The sequence below is a fragment of the Sylvia atricapilla genome, chromosome 5 (assembly GCF_009819655.1).
Source record: "Sylvia atricapilla isolate bSylAtr1 chromosome 5, bSylAtr1.pri, whole genome shotgun sequence".
Taxonomy (NCBI): Eukaryota; Metazoa; Chordata; class Aves; order Passeriformes; family Sylviidae; genus Sylvia; species Sylvia atricapilla.
The window spans coordinates 53,901,738-53,913,656 of NC_089144.1; the positions used below are offsets into that span (position 1 = coordinate 53,901,738).

The following is an 11,919-nucleotide window of genomic DNA, read 5'->3' on the forward strand; positions in this document are numbered from 1 at the left end:
ACTTAATCTGCCAGAGATGCAGAGCACAGCTACTTTATTCTTCACGGGTCCAGTCCTGAAATCTAATAAAAAAAGCCGAAGAGGGACATCTAGTGGTACCATGCACAAAATTAAGAATGAGGAGAGGGAGTAAAAGCCTACTGCCATGTCCATGGATCTGAGGCAACTGCTGGTTTCTCATCGGGAATGAGGAAAGGTTGAAGGGAAGACTGAAATAACAGAAAGAAAAAATCCAACTACTTTATTCTTTCCTAACATATTGCCACTTACAGTGGGAATAACTGTGAGCCTGATTTGTTCAAAGAATGTTGGATTCCTCTAAATGAACTGAATCTAAATGGAAGTGCCATAATCAAACAATGCTACCACGGAACCCCAGATTGAAATAAGGAAACTGTACCCTGATTTTCACTTGCAAAATAACCCCCAGAAAAACCAAGAGGACCTGCAGAACTAATTTCATTGACCTTGAAAGTAAGTACATCAAATTCCACCCAAGGGCCAAGCATCAAAATAAATTTCAGTCTGACAAAACTTCTGAATGCTTACCCATTGGGCAAATGATAAAATTTAGTGTTTATCATTTATATTAGCAGTGAATATGCCATTATAATCGCCATGAAGTACTGATGCAAAATTAGTGACAGTTAGCAAGGCAGAGCAGCAGCACTGGAACCCTCTCCCAGCTGAGGACAAGGAGAGATCAACAGCAAACTCCAAATTGCTTGAGAGACAACAAAAGCTCATGAGCTACATGGTCCTGACTAACTTTTGTACCAGAGTATTCACAACAAACTGATTCTTGTGAAAACACCACTTCAAGAGTAGAGAAGGAACTCTCACATGATGAGTATGGGAATTGCCAGCCCTGCTCTCTGAGAAATGCAGCCTGTAAGATGGACCACACCTGGTTTGATGTGAACATCCCACAGTAAACAACTTCTCACTGTATAGTTCTCAGTATTAAATAAATGATGCAGTCATGCAGGCTCTTTAAGGCAAATTGAGGCTTTAGTGTCACTTTCTACCAGAAGAGGAAGCAGATTAAGTTCAACCTTTATAGCAATTATTTAGGTCTCTTAGATACTTACAGACTAGAATTTTTAAACCTATCATGAGCACTTTTGTGGCAATTCCACATGCACTAATCCCTACAGCTCCTACAGTGAGGGTAAAGACATGAAGCTCAGAAATTCTTCCAAGAAATGTGGGCCAACCTCCAGAGTGAACACCTTTTTGCTCAGCTCCAAAATTCACCCTTCTGGAGGTCCTTTCTGATTTCCATGAAAGCAGTGTAGTGAAAAGGAATTGTTTCCCTGTTGCAGGTGCAATATCATTTTGGGGGCAGTTTTATAGTCACACAGTGGCAAATGCCATCTCCCACTGCAGTGGTCTGTGTACCACAGGTACCTTAAGGCAACTAGTTAAACAGAATTAGCTACACAGACCATGGGTCTTCTCCATCCTGACTGGAGGTATTTATAATCCCCTTTTCAGATATAAAATGACTGGATACACAAAGAAAAACATTCTTTAAAATGAACTGATTTTTAAAGAGATATTAAAGCGATTTTACAAAGCAGAAAGATACCTGTCTCTCCTACCACACTTCATCCAGCAGTCTTCATCCAACTTGCTCCTTGATGCTGTTCTAAGCTATCATTTCCCTCCTTTCAGTTCTCTCTTTTCTTTTTTTCTCTTCGTTTCTTCTACAGGACTGACACTACCTTCTGAATTTATTCCCCCTCACTGGACAAGCTGTACCCATGAGACAGTCTTCTTTTTGTCTCTTTTTTTTTTTCTTCTTTCTTTTCTTTTTGGTAGTAAAAAGCAGGTTCCTTTGAACTTCCTCTTCTTAAGCTCTCTCCAAGTTCTCCCACATATGAGAATAAAAAAATAAAAGAATGATGCTGTCAGTGACGATGCACACCAGGGCCTACCAGCAAAGAACCAGGTGTAAAAGCATTCAGTCGTGGAGATTATATGGTCCCTGCTAAATTGGAGCAGAGGGCTTTGTAGGAGGAAAATTCCTGATTAAAATATTTCATATTTCACCTTGCACTGCAATAATGTAATAAGAACTGCCTCAATTAAAAAAACAAACAAACAAAAACAACAAACAAAGCCAAGAAAAACAAACTACGGTGTGTTTGAAGCCTAAGTTTAGAGTACATATACACCAGAGAGAACCAGTGTGACAGAAAAGAGTGAATCAATGCCTGTTTTCCAAAGTCTCTGAATGAGGATCACATCCCTTTCTGGAAGTCATGCTGTGACTGAACTAACCTCAGCAGAAGGGCAGCCATTCCATGGCATCTTTTCCACTAGAGGTCAGGCTGAAGGAGCTAATGATCTATTTTAGCCTTCAGAATCTATGAGTGGGAGTCACTAATCAACATTTGGAAGGCTGAATATCATTTAAAGTGAATCACAAAGAGGTATTAGAGTTCTAAGTGTCCAACGGCCAGAGATATTTAATCATGAGAGTATTTAAACACATGGCAATATAACCTTTCAGAAAGCACTTGGTGCCATCTCAGTTGGCAGAACAACATTTGGAAAAAAGTTCTTAATTTTCAACCTTGAAATGAAAACTCCACTAGCTTGACAAAAAACACTTTAAAACTGGTATTGTAAAATTTCTGCTTTTTATTTTTTGTTCTTACAAAAAACATACATTACAAGCATTTTCCATGAAAAATCTAGATTGAATTTGTTTCTGTAAATAACTAGGAATATACACAGCTAAGCAATAATCGGCTTCAAGTAAATGGAATATTTCCAAACCCCAAAGTGGTTTGAGTTAAGAGCTCAGGCTTTTTTTTCTTTTTCTGTATTTTGATCACAAGCAATTCCATCACTTACAGAAACATTGACCCAGCTTCTTGAAATAAATACCTCAAAGGCGGTGAAGCTCAGACACACACTTGCTTCTGAAAATTCCAGGAAATATTTAATGCATCATTTATAGTTTTAAACACTTTCTTCATTGTGACAGGACAAAAAATCATGATCAAACACCAAGTTCTAGCTCAGAGCTCTTCACCAGTCATCATCTCTCCCAACAATTCAGTGCCTTCACTGCATGTGTCAGAAGCCAGGAAAACCGGCACCAAGTAATTTTGCCCAAAGGATTGTGAGTAGTTACCCACACAAACAAAAAACTAAATGAGGAATTGCTCAGATTTACACTTCTGGAAACAAAGCAGCCCATGAAATTCCCTCAGAGATGAAATCAGCTAAGCAGGTTATGTCAGCTGGCATTTTGAGGTACTTCATGGTCAACTGCTAGAGCCACTCCTAAGACATACAACGTATCTGGGAGAAGAACACAAAATGCCAGGAATCATGAGCCGAGAGAAGAAACTCTGTATTCTCCAGTTGCCCAAGACTGGTGGTGGGAATAAGAGGCATAATAAACAGAAATGAAGCATAGAAGCTGATGGTTTGATCTATTTTTACACGGCTCCCAAAGAGCAGCCCCTTCTGTACTTTCACCAGGTCAAAAGGAGGACACCTGCTGATAACAGTCAGTTGTTTCATCAGGTACAGGTTACTTCATTTAATGATTTTGCAAGAGAACCTGATACCAGCAGTCTGAAATCCACGTGCATGTTTTAAAAGGTGAACATTCAGCTTAGCTGAGTAATAAATTCAACTAACACACACTTTCTCCTTTGCTAGCTCTCCTGAAATATGCTAACCTTTCAAAATTTACAGCTGTACAACAGGCACAGTGCACCTCTACAGGGCAGGGACCAGAGAAATGCAAGAGCTGTGTGACAAGAGCCACTCCAACACAGTTTATGTGGAGTTGGCAGTCAGCGTTTGACGGAATCTGGTAAGGCACATTTCCCAGATTGAGCACATACCCCGCCCAGAGGCACAGATGGTATTTGTGGGAGCAAAGGAAAATAAAATATAGGTTTAAAATAAATGCAAGAGAAACACAGAATAATATTGAATCACTCTAGGTATTTCTAAGGGTTTCCATTTCTCTTTTCTACTTCTCAGCACATAGCGAGTGTATGTTCTGGGCTTTGAAACCACCAAGCAAATGGAAGGGATTTAAAACCAGTTTTGTTTCAAATATAAAATCACAAAATTAAAGACAGTCTCCAGGAATGAGATTTCTGTACAGAAGCTTGATGCAAAAGGGGCTGAAAATGCTGTTCCTGCATATGCCTGGCATTGACAACCAGGCTTGTCTGAGGAGCCTTTTCCATGCTAAAGGAGAGGACTCGCTCTGCTGCTGAATTTCCAACAGGGTCCTCTGTACAGTGGTTACATTCCCTTTGTTTCAAATGGATGGAAAGATACACAGCTGGGAGGAAGAGGCAAGCTACAAAGTAGTGAGGAAATAGTTTTAGATGCTGTTATCATGATATAAGGAAGCCAAAGTAGCCAGAGACTGATGAGATGGCAGGCTGACTGTAACAATGGTTTGGGACCGTTCCAGGCTGCAGCCTTGCTCCTCCACCCTCCATCACCGGTCCTTCTCAAACCAGAAAAGCTGATGGCCTTTGTTACTACAATACCACCCAAGGTAGCTGCTCTCAAGATCCCACAAAACCTAGCAGAGGAAGAAGGAACAGGAGGAAAACAGCACAGGTTGGAAGCAGTGGAGAAAGGTTCAAGAAGAAACAAAAGCCCATGTTTCCTGTTGGAGCCTCTGCTAACCCAGAGTCGCTGATATGTGCTTACTCTGCCATGTTAGGAGTTGAAGCTTCCCAGTGTTCAACTTTTAATCATCACCTCCTCTCATCCTCCTTCCAGAGGATTCAGCTCTTTGTTATTTTACTCATTAGTTAGATTTAACTTTTGGTAAATCAACGTTAACTCCTTGATTTCAAGTTCTACCCTTTCTTCTTTAGTAGACATGACTTAAACACTACACTGAAATTGCAATAAAAATCCGTCCTTTGGATTAAACCAGTCAGTCTGAATTCTTTCCCATTCCTCCTGCTACCCTTCTGAGTTGCAGCTTAACGTAACACTGCACCACCTTCCACCTCATAACTGTGGGTAGGTGGGAAAGCCCTCCACTGTTATTTCTTGCAGTACTACAACTACTGCTCTCATGTAAGAAGCAAAACAAAATCTCTGACATGTGGAAGCAGCAGTGAGAACTCTCCATCTCCTCTCTGGGCCATCCCTTAGGGCCACAGCTTCCAGGGTAGGAAAGGAAACCAAATGTGTTGTGCTCTGACTTCTGCCATTTCAAACTTCTCAATGACCAGCACACAGCATAAAAAGACCTTTCTGGGTCACTTGAAATCTCGTGCTATTATTTAAGCCAAAGCTACTAAAGAACCCCAAAATAACCAACCAAACAAAAAGAAGCAGAGGAAAATCTTTAAAGAATCTATTTCAAATTAACACATCATAGAAAGATGTAAGCAAAGAGCAAGATTTCCTGTCACAAACATATTTATGACAGTATGACACATAAACTAATTATATATGTACATCTGAATTACTTGATAGCTACATTTGCAAGTGTCACTCATTTTATGCTGAATTTATTAAAAAAAGAAAAAAAAAATCCTCTACAAAAGGTCTACACTTTATCCAGTCACAAAACCTATGTTTGCAGGAACCCCAACAAAAATAATTACTCTAAATTTTTACCAGTGTCTCCAAACAGGATTTAGCACAAATAATTTCTTTGTAATCTATTCAACTGAAAGAAATGGAGCTGCAATGGTTTAGGTTTTTTAATCCCAAAGTGGATCATACAAACATTTCCATCAAAGATATATTTTTTACAACAAGACTAGCATTACTGGTTATATCTTATTATTAAGGTAAGCTTTCTTCAAAGGACTGTATGATTGGAATCTCTCCCTGATACATAGTGACATGTTATTTCCTGGCCGCAGTGAGAAGAGTCAAAATGAAAACAAAAACACAAACAGGCTTTTTTTTTTTTTTTTTTTTTTTTTTTTTATCTTGTCTTTATTGCTTTAGACTTCAGAGCTACAGCCAAAAATAGTGCATCTGTAGAAAATTATCAAACACTCTATCAATACAGCATCATTGCATGTTTAAAATTGCAAGTACTTGACAAATCGCAAAGGGAACATCCAATCTAGTATTTGGCAGTGCAACCCATGAACAGGGAATACAGGGAGAAGGATTCTTTTTCTCTTCCAAAAAAGCAAGAGACACTTCTGAACAGGAACAAAAAGCTTTTGTGGAAAAAAAGAAAAAAAAAAGAAAAAAAGAAAAAAAATAGTAAAAAGAATTCCAGTTACCACGGAAGAACTCATTGGCTCACTCAAGACATCATTGTAGAGCGCTGGAAACTTTGTGTGGAATGTCAAAGGGGACAGGGAAGCTACAGCTCTGCTACAGGAGCCACGCTGCCTTCAGGACATTGTAGGCCATGGAGAAGGTCACTGCATAGCCAACTGCCCAAGACAAGCCTCTGCCAGGCTGGGGAAGGGGGATCAAGTACGCAAAGGTGTGAAGGATCCTGGCCCCTGTGAAGATCCTGAAGTGCAGCAGGGCTGTGGACAGCTCAGGGCCGCTCAGAGCATACAGCAGTCCAATGCCAACAAACGGGACAATGTTTTCCAGGTCATTCAGGTGGCCTCTGGAGAAAGAAGCAAAGTTATTTTCAAGTGTTATATTTTGTTGAATAAACCACTTTAAGCCTCATTAGTTTTCAGCATCTTCAGAGCATGCGGCTATTCAACAACTCTTGGTTTCCTCTGCAGAGGGGAAGCAGAGGCTTGATTCCGCCACTGAAATGATTTTGGGCATGTTCACCTGACATCACTCTGGTCTCCCCACATTTTTAAGCTTCTGATCTTCTGTATGAAAGGTAATACCCAGGATCTTGGTAATTTTAAGGACTTACATGAGGTGTGAGTGCACCTGGGTGTCCAAGAGTGCAAAGTCAGGGAAGAAGAGAGCTTGTTTTCTTGGAGCCTCTCTCAATTAACACATCAATTAACTGGAGGACCGTGACTGAAACTATTTACAGTTCATGGCCCAGATGGTCTATTCTAATCCCATAAATCCAGTTTGTGGTGTCCATAAAGAAAATATGAAATATCCTACATATCCATCAAATGTTCATGAGGTTCCATCATCTTGAAGAAGGTTATTTTGAACATCTAACAGGTGTGACAGTTACACTTTTAGTTCATTTTCTTCACTTTGAGCACTAAAATAGCTGAAAAAATGTTTGAAATTTTGAAACCACAATATAATTTACTAAAAATGTGTTGAGACTGAACTCCTTATCTTGAAGAGTTCTTTCACACCCCTTCCTAAACTCTCACAGCTCCCTTCACCTCTTCAGATAAATTATACTTCCAGTCGAATTTACTGATTGAAACAATGTCTAAGCCTTAATAATGATGTCAAATTTCAGAGCAACTGGAATCAGGTCATGGCACTGTCTTGCAGTTGCTTTTTAGAATATATTTATCATTACAAGGAAACATATCCAGATTTTTTTATTTTCATTCCCCATAAAAGTACTCTGAAGAAAGTAATCTTTTTTCTTGAAAAAAAAAAAATCTTTTTCCCATATAAACTGAATACATTCCAATCACTTATAAAAAAGAGAAGCCATGCTAAATTTATGTGGCTTTATCTGTTGCCATGAAGCTTGTAGAAGAAAACATAGAGAACTTCCACTATGAACCAGAGTTGGGAGGAAAATACAGATGTTGCAACATCAACATAGTAACTAGAACCAAGCTGACTTACTAGGTCTGGGGATGTCTGAAAAACTCCACAAAACAGTAAAACAGGATTTGATAATACAGTGTTTTAAAAATCTATCCTGTGAAAATGACTGAGATGGTTGTCATTTCTCTACCACAACAATTTGAGTTAAATGGGTCATAAAGTTAGCCTCAACTTAGCTGGCCTCTTACAATTTACAAAGAGAAAGGAATTACCCCTTACCATAAAAAGTTTCCATTTTTATGTAACACCCATAAAATTAAGCAACAACTCCCTGAACTACTCAGGGGCAACTCCCTGAACTACTCAGGCAGGACAGAACATCTTTACAGCCCACTTAGATTAGGCTTTCCTTTCTGAGATTTTAATCCATAAGAGACATACAGAAATATACTTTGTGAAACAACAATCATTATTTGCAAGGATGCAGTGTTCTTAATCAGCACAGGTATATATTTTCAAGATCTTCCCTAATGTGGGTTTAAATGAGAAGAGTTCACTGACATTCAAGTTTTTGGAATAAAAATAAACTTAGCTTCATCAAAGAAAAAACCTATGAAAAGCATTCCATTTAAGCTTTCCTTGTTAGCACAGGTGTATCAAACAGCATCCTGAAATGTATGATTTTGGAAAGAGAAAATTTTGCCATGAGCTACTTCAACTTATGGTCATATTTTACAGTGTTCTCACCACTTTGCCCATGCAGACAGGACACTACCCAAGAGTCAGCTTTTACAACCAGACAGCGGCTTATTGTTTTTAAAATACACACTGACCATCTGAATGGGGAATGGTTTGTTCATTTAAACTAATTAATGTATTAGATAAAGCACCATAAAGCACACACTGGCTTGACAGAGAACGGGGTGAAATTAACTCCTTGGTTGAATATTATTTAATATTATTTTCAAGGTTCCTGTGTATTACCTGCGTGCGCGTTCAACATCTGGATCAGTCCTCAGGAATTTCTTAGCAGCCTCCCCTTTTCCAAATGTTGCTGTATCTTCTGGGTTGACAAATGCCTGTTTCAAACACAAGCACACAAGTGGCATTAGCAGCCAAAATGTTTAATCTAGTCAAGGCAGCTTGCTCTAAGGGTCACTCTTTTTACCAATGCCTCAATAACCTCACTTAACTTACCCAAAGTTAAAAGCACAGGGAATAATACATTGTTCACTGCATTACTGCTTTCTTGAGCCCAGCTTGTACACACAGCTTGTGTGCTGACTAATTAATGCAATGCAATTTATGCATTTAGACAAAGCCTTCTTGTGAGATGGACAAGCCTGCAGTAAAGCCAACAGGCTGACAGAACATACGCACCTACAAGGTAGAAGGTCTCAAGTCTCTTTTTCACCATTCTTGACAAATTATCTGAAAGTGCTTTTGGATCCCTTCCTTCTACAAGAAGTCTCATAATTATCTTGTAATTAGGTTAAAAACATCAACCAATTGAGACCAGCAGAGCACCAAACTCAGAGTCCCTCCAGAACAGAGAGGAAGAAGAAAACGAACAGTAGCAGTATTTGGAAGCTGAAAAGACATAGCTGTGATGTCTCTGTATTTCAATACAAATGTCAGTCTGTTCTCCCAGCCAGTATTTCCAAATGATTACCTTCCTTGTGATCCTGAAGTATGCTGTTATGAGACTCATTAGCATCATTTTTAGAAGAACAATGGCCGCGTAAGTAGCGAAAGCCCGGAAGACTTCATTGTTAATTAACTGGGTTGGTTTGGCCATTTCTCCCCTTCTCACTGACGACCTCTAAAAAACATTAAAGTTAGTTAAAGCTAACATCATTGCAATCCAAAATTCTGACAACAACAGTGTGGTAATAGCCTTGTTTTTTAGCATCACTGCAATGATGCTAAAAATGCAATCACAGCATGATTTTGCCACTGTGGAAAAGTTTCTTTTCCAAGAATTTTCCCCCCTGTTTATTTTTTCACAATAGCATAATACCTTAAGATGATAAATGATAATATTTTGCTTTCATTTTAAGTGCTTATTAAACTGTCAAAGCACAAACTACCAAAATATTTAATGTAACTGCAGAAACAACACTTAGTCACAGGAATTAGTACTCTTTTTAAATAACACAGGGAGTTAGACCAATTTTAGACCAATTCATTTGAATTAGCAAATTTCCCTAAGCAGTTATCAGGATAGGAGCGTGTGACAATACTCTGAATGCTACAGAATGTAAAGAGGAAAATTAGTATTGCCTACCCTTTTTTGTGTGTAAAATGACACAATTATAATTGCACTTCAGCTTTCAAACTAACCAGTATCTTCCTACCCAGCAGTAACCTGTGATCAAACCGAGTTGAGCAGGCATTTTTCCCCTTTGAGACCCTGTCCTTCAAAATTGCTTTTAGCATGACTCACAGGCAAAGATTAAGTTGTAATGACAAAAAGCAGAGGACTATTTCTGCTTTTAGCATGGGAGGTTTAAACTAATGAAGTTTTTCCAATGAGACTGTACCAAACCCACAATCCTATGGAGGCCGTAGCTTTTATCAACACCAGAAAGTCAAGAGGTGCTGAGGAGTGAACACAGATGGAAAAAAAAAAGCACATCCCCGTGCACATTTCTGCCCTGCACAAACTCTGGCTTTTGCCTCACCAAGTGCTTCAATCATGCACTTAGTGACTAGGAATCCACACAGCTAAGATGTCTTAAATTCACTAGAGACTGAAATAAATTATTTTTCCTTGTTACAGCTAACTTACTTCCTGCGATATAATTTTAACAATAGTAATAAAAATGTTAATATTCACTTGATTGCAGTTTTAACAACCTCTCATCTTGCTTTCAGCACAGTCAGCTATTGCCAAACAAGGGGAACTTGATGAGCAAAGAGCACTATGGAAGACTTGCTCTGAAGACACGTCCTTGGTGAGGGAAGTGGACAGGATGGAGGTAAGCAGCGGTTTGCCCAGTGAGAACAAATCTAGCCTTGCCTGGACCTGTTTGCTCTGGTGATGGGATCCTTCTCTCTCTTTTACCCTTTCTAAAAGTGCTTGGGTCACTGGGCCCAGCTCAGGGCCTGTAGACCACGGGAAATTAATTCAGTATAACTCTCCCTCCTCTCTGACCACAGTCCTGTTCCCCAGATAAACAGCGACGACTTTTCTCAGAAATGGACAGTAACTGTTTCTATTCATTGCAACAATCTTGTTAAAACGAGATAACAGAACTGTCCTGCTACTTTTAACTTTGTCTCACAGCAAAAAGCACACAGCGCTTCACACAACAAAAATACAGTAAATCCACGGCGTCAGAGCATTTTTCCCTAAGCTCTGCTGAAAATACATCCAAGCACGGTGCCAAGTCTTTGGCACGGGACACTGCTCGGCAGCAGCCTCGGCGCTGCGCCACATTTACCCATTTTCCCTGTGTGCCCTGTGACCTCTCCGGGCTCCCAGAATGCCCGGGACTCGCCCTCAGCACAAAATGGAAGGGCGCCGAAAAAATCGGGATTTCAGCACCCGCAGAAACTGCGAAAAACAACCCCCAAGCACGCAAACAGCGCGAGGTTTTTAAGGGATTATGCCCATTGCGGTTACAACGAGCCTGACGTACACGGACAACAGTGATGACAGTAAAAATGGTAATAACAATGATGTGTCTCTGCAAGCCCGCGGCTCGGAGCAGCGGCCGAGCTCAGACCCTCCCGCCGCCCCCGCCACGCGTGTCCCGGAGCCGCCTGTCGGTGCGCGTTTCAAACGCGATTTCCCCACGCGCCGTGCCGCCGCAGGCTCCGCTCCCAATCCAGCCGCCGATTCCCGGCCCCGCGGGAGGTGCCGCGTCCCCCCGCGCCCCCTCACACGGAGCTCCCCGCTGCCGCGCCGCCCTCCCGCACCCGCGGCGGGCTTGGCTCCGGGCCCCGCCGCCCCCTCGCAGCGCCCGCACCTCGGCCGTGCCCACGGCGATCCGAGCCCCGCTGCTCCCCGGCCGGCACTGCGCCCGGCCCGGCCCCGCCTCGCCCCGCCGGCCGCGGAGGCGGGTCCCGCCCGGGCCGCCCTCACCGAGCCCCGCGGGCTCGGGGCGGCCACGGGAGCGGCGGGGGCGGCCCCGAGCCCGGCAAACCCGGCGGAGAGAGAAGGAGAACGTGTGAAAAGGAGCGGGGGAAAGCTCTGCTTGTCTGAACAGCCTTGGATAGGGGGAAACCGAAGGCTGTGGCCCAGACAGGCGCTCGTAGTGACAGCCA

At 41.4% G+C, this 11,919-nt stretch overlaps 1 protein-coding gene across 1 annotated transcript; it reads right to left on the bottom strand.

The window, feature by feature from the left end:
* Positions 1–5,776: 5,776 nt before the first annotated feature.
* MGST1 (microsomal glutathione S-transferase 1) lies at positions 5,777–11,708 on the bottom strand. Its single transcript, XM_066319530.1, has 4 exons — positions 11,622–11,708; positions 9,320–9,469; positions 8,632–8,726; positions 5,777–6,598 (listed from the first exon to the last, which is right to left on the bottom strand). The coding sequence occupies exons 2-4, from the start codon at positions 9,443–9,445 to the stop codon at positions 6,352–6,354; spliced, it is 468 nt and encodes a 155-aa protein (XP_066175627.1). The 5' UTR covers positions 9,446–9,469; positions 11,622–11,708; the 3' UTR covers positions 5,777–6,351.
* Positions 11,709–11,919: the final 211 nt, after the last annotated feature.

Bases quoted from the DNA above. Each gene is read 5' to 3' on its own strand.
- MGST1 (XM_066319530.1), bottom strand. From the start codon at position 9,445: ATGGCCAAACCAACCCAGTTAATTAACAATGAAGTCTTCCGGGCTTTC. The intron at 8,727-9,319 runs GTAATCATTTGG...TGTTTGAAACAG, and splicing joins ACTTCAGGATCACAAGGAAG to GCATTTGTCAACCCAGAAGA. The intron at 6,599-8,631 runs GTAATACACAGG...TTCTTTCTCCAG, and splicing joins GATGTTGAACGCGCACGCAG to AGGCCACCTGAATGACCTGG.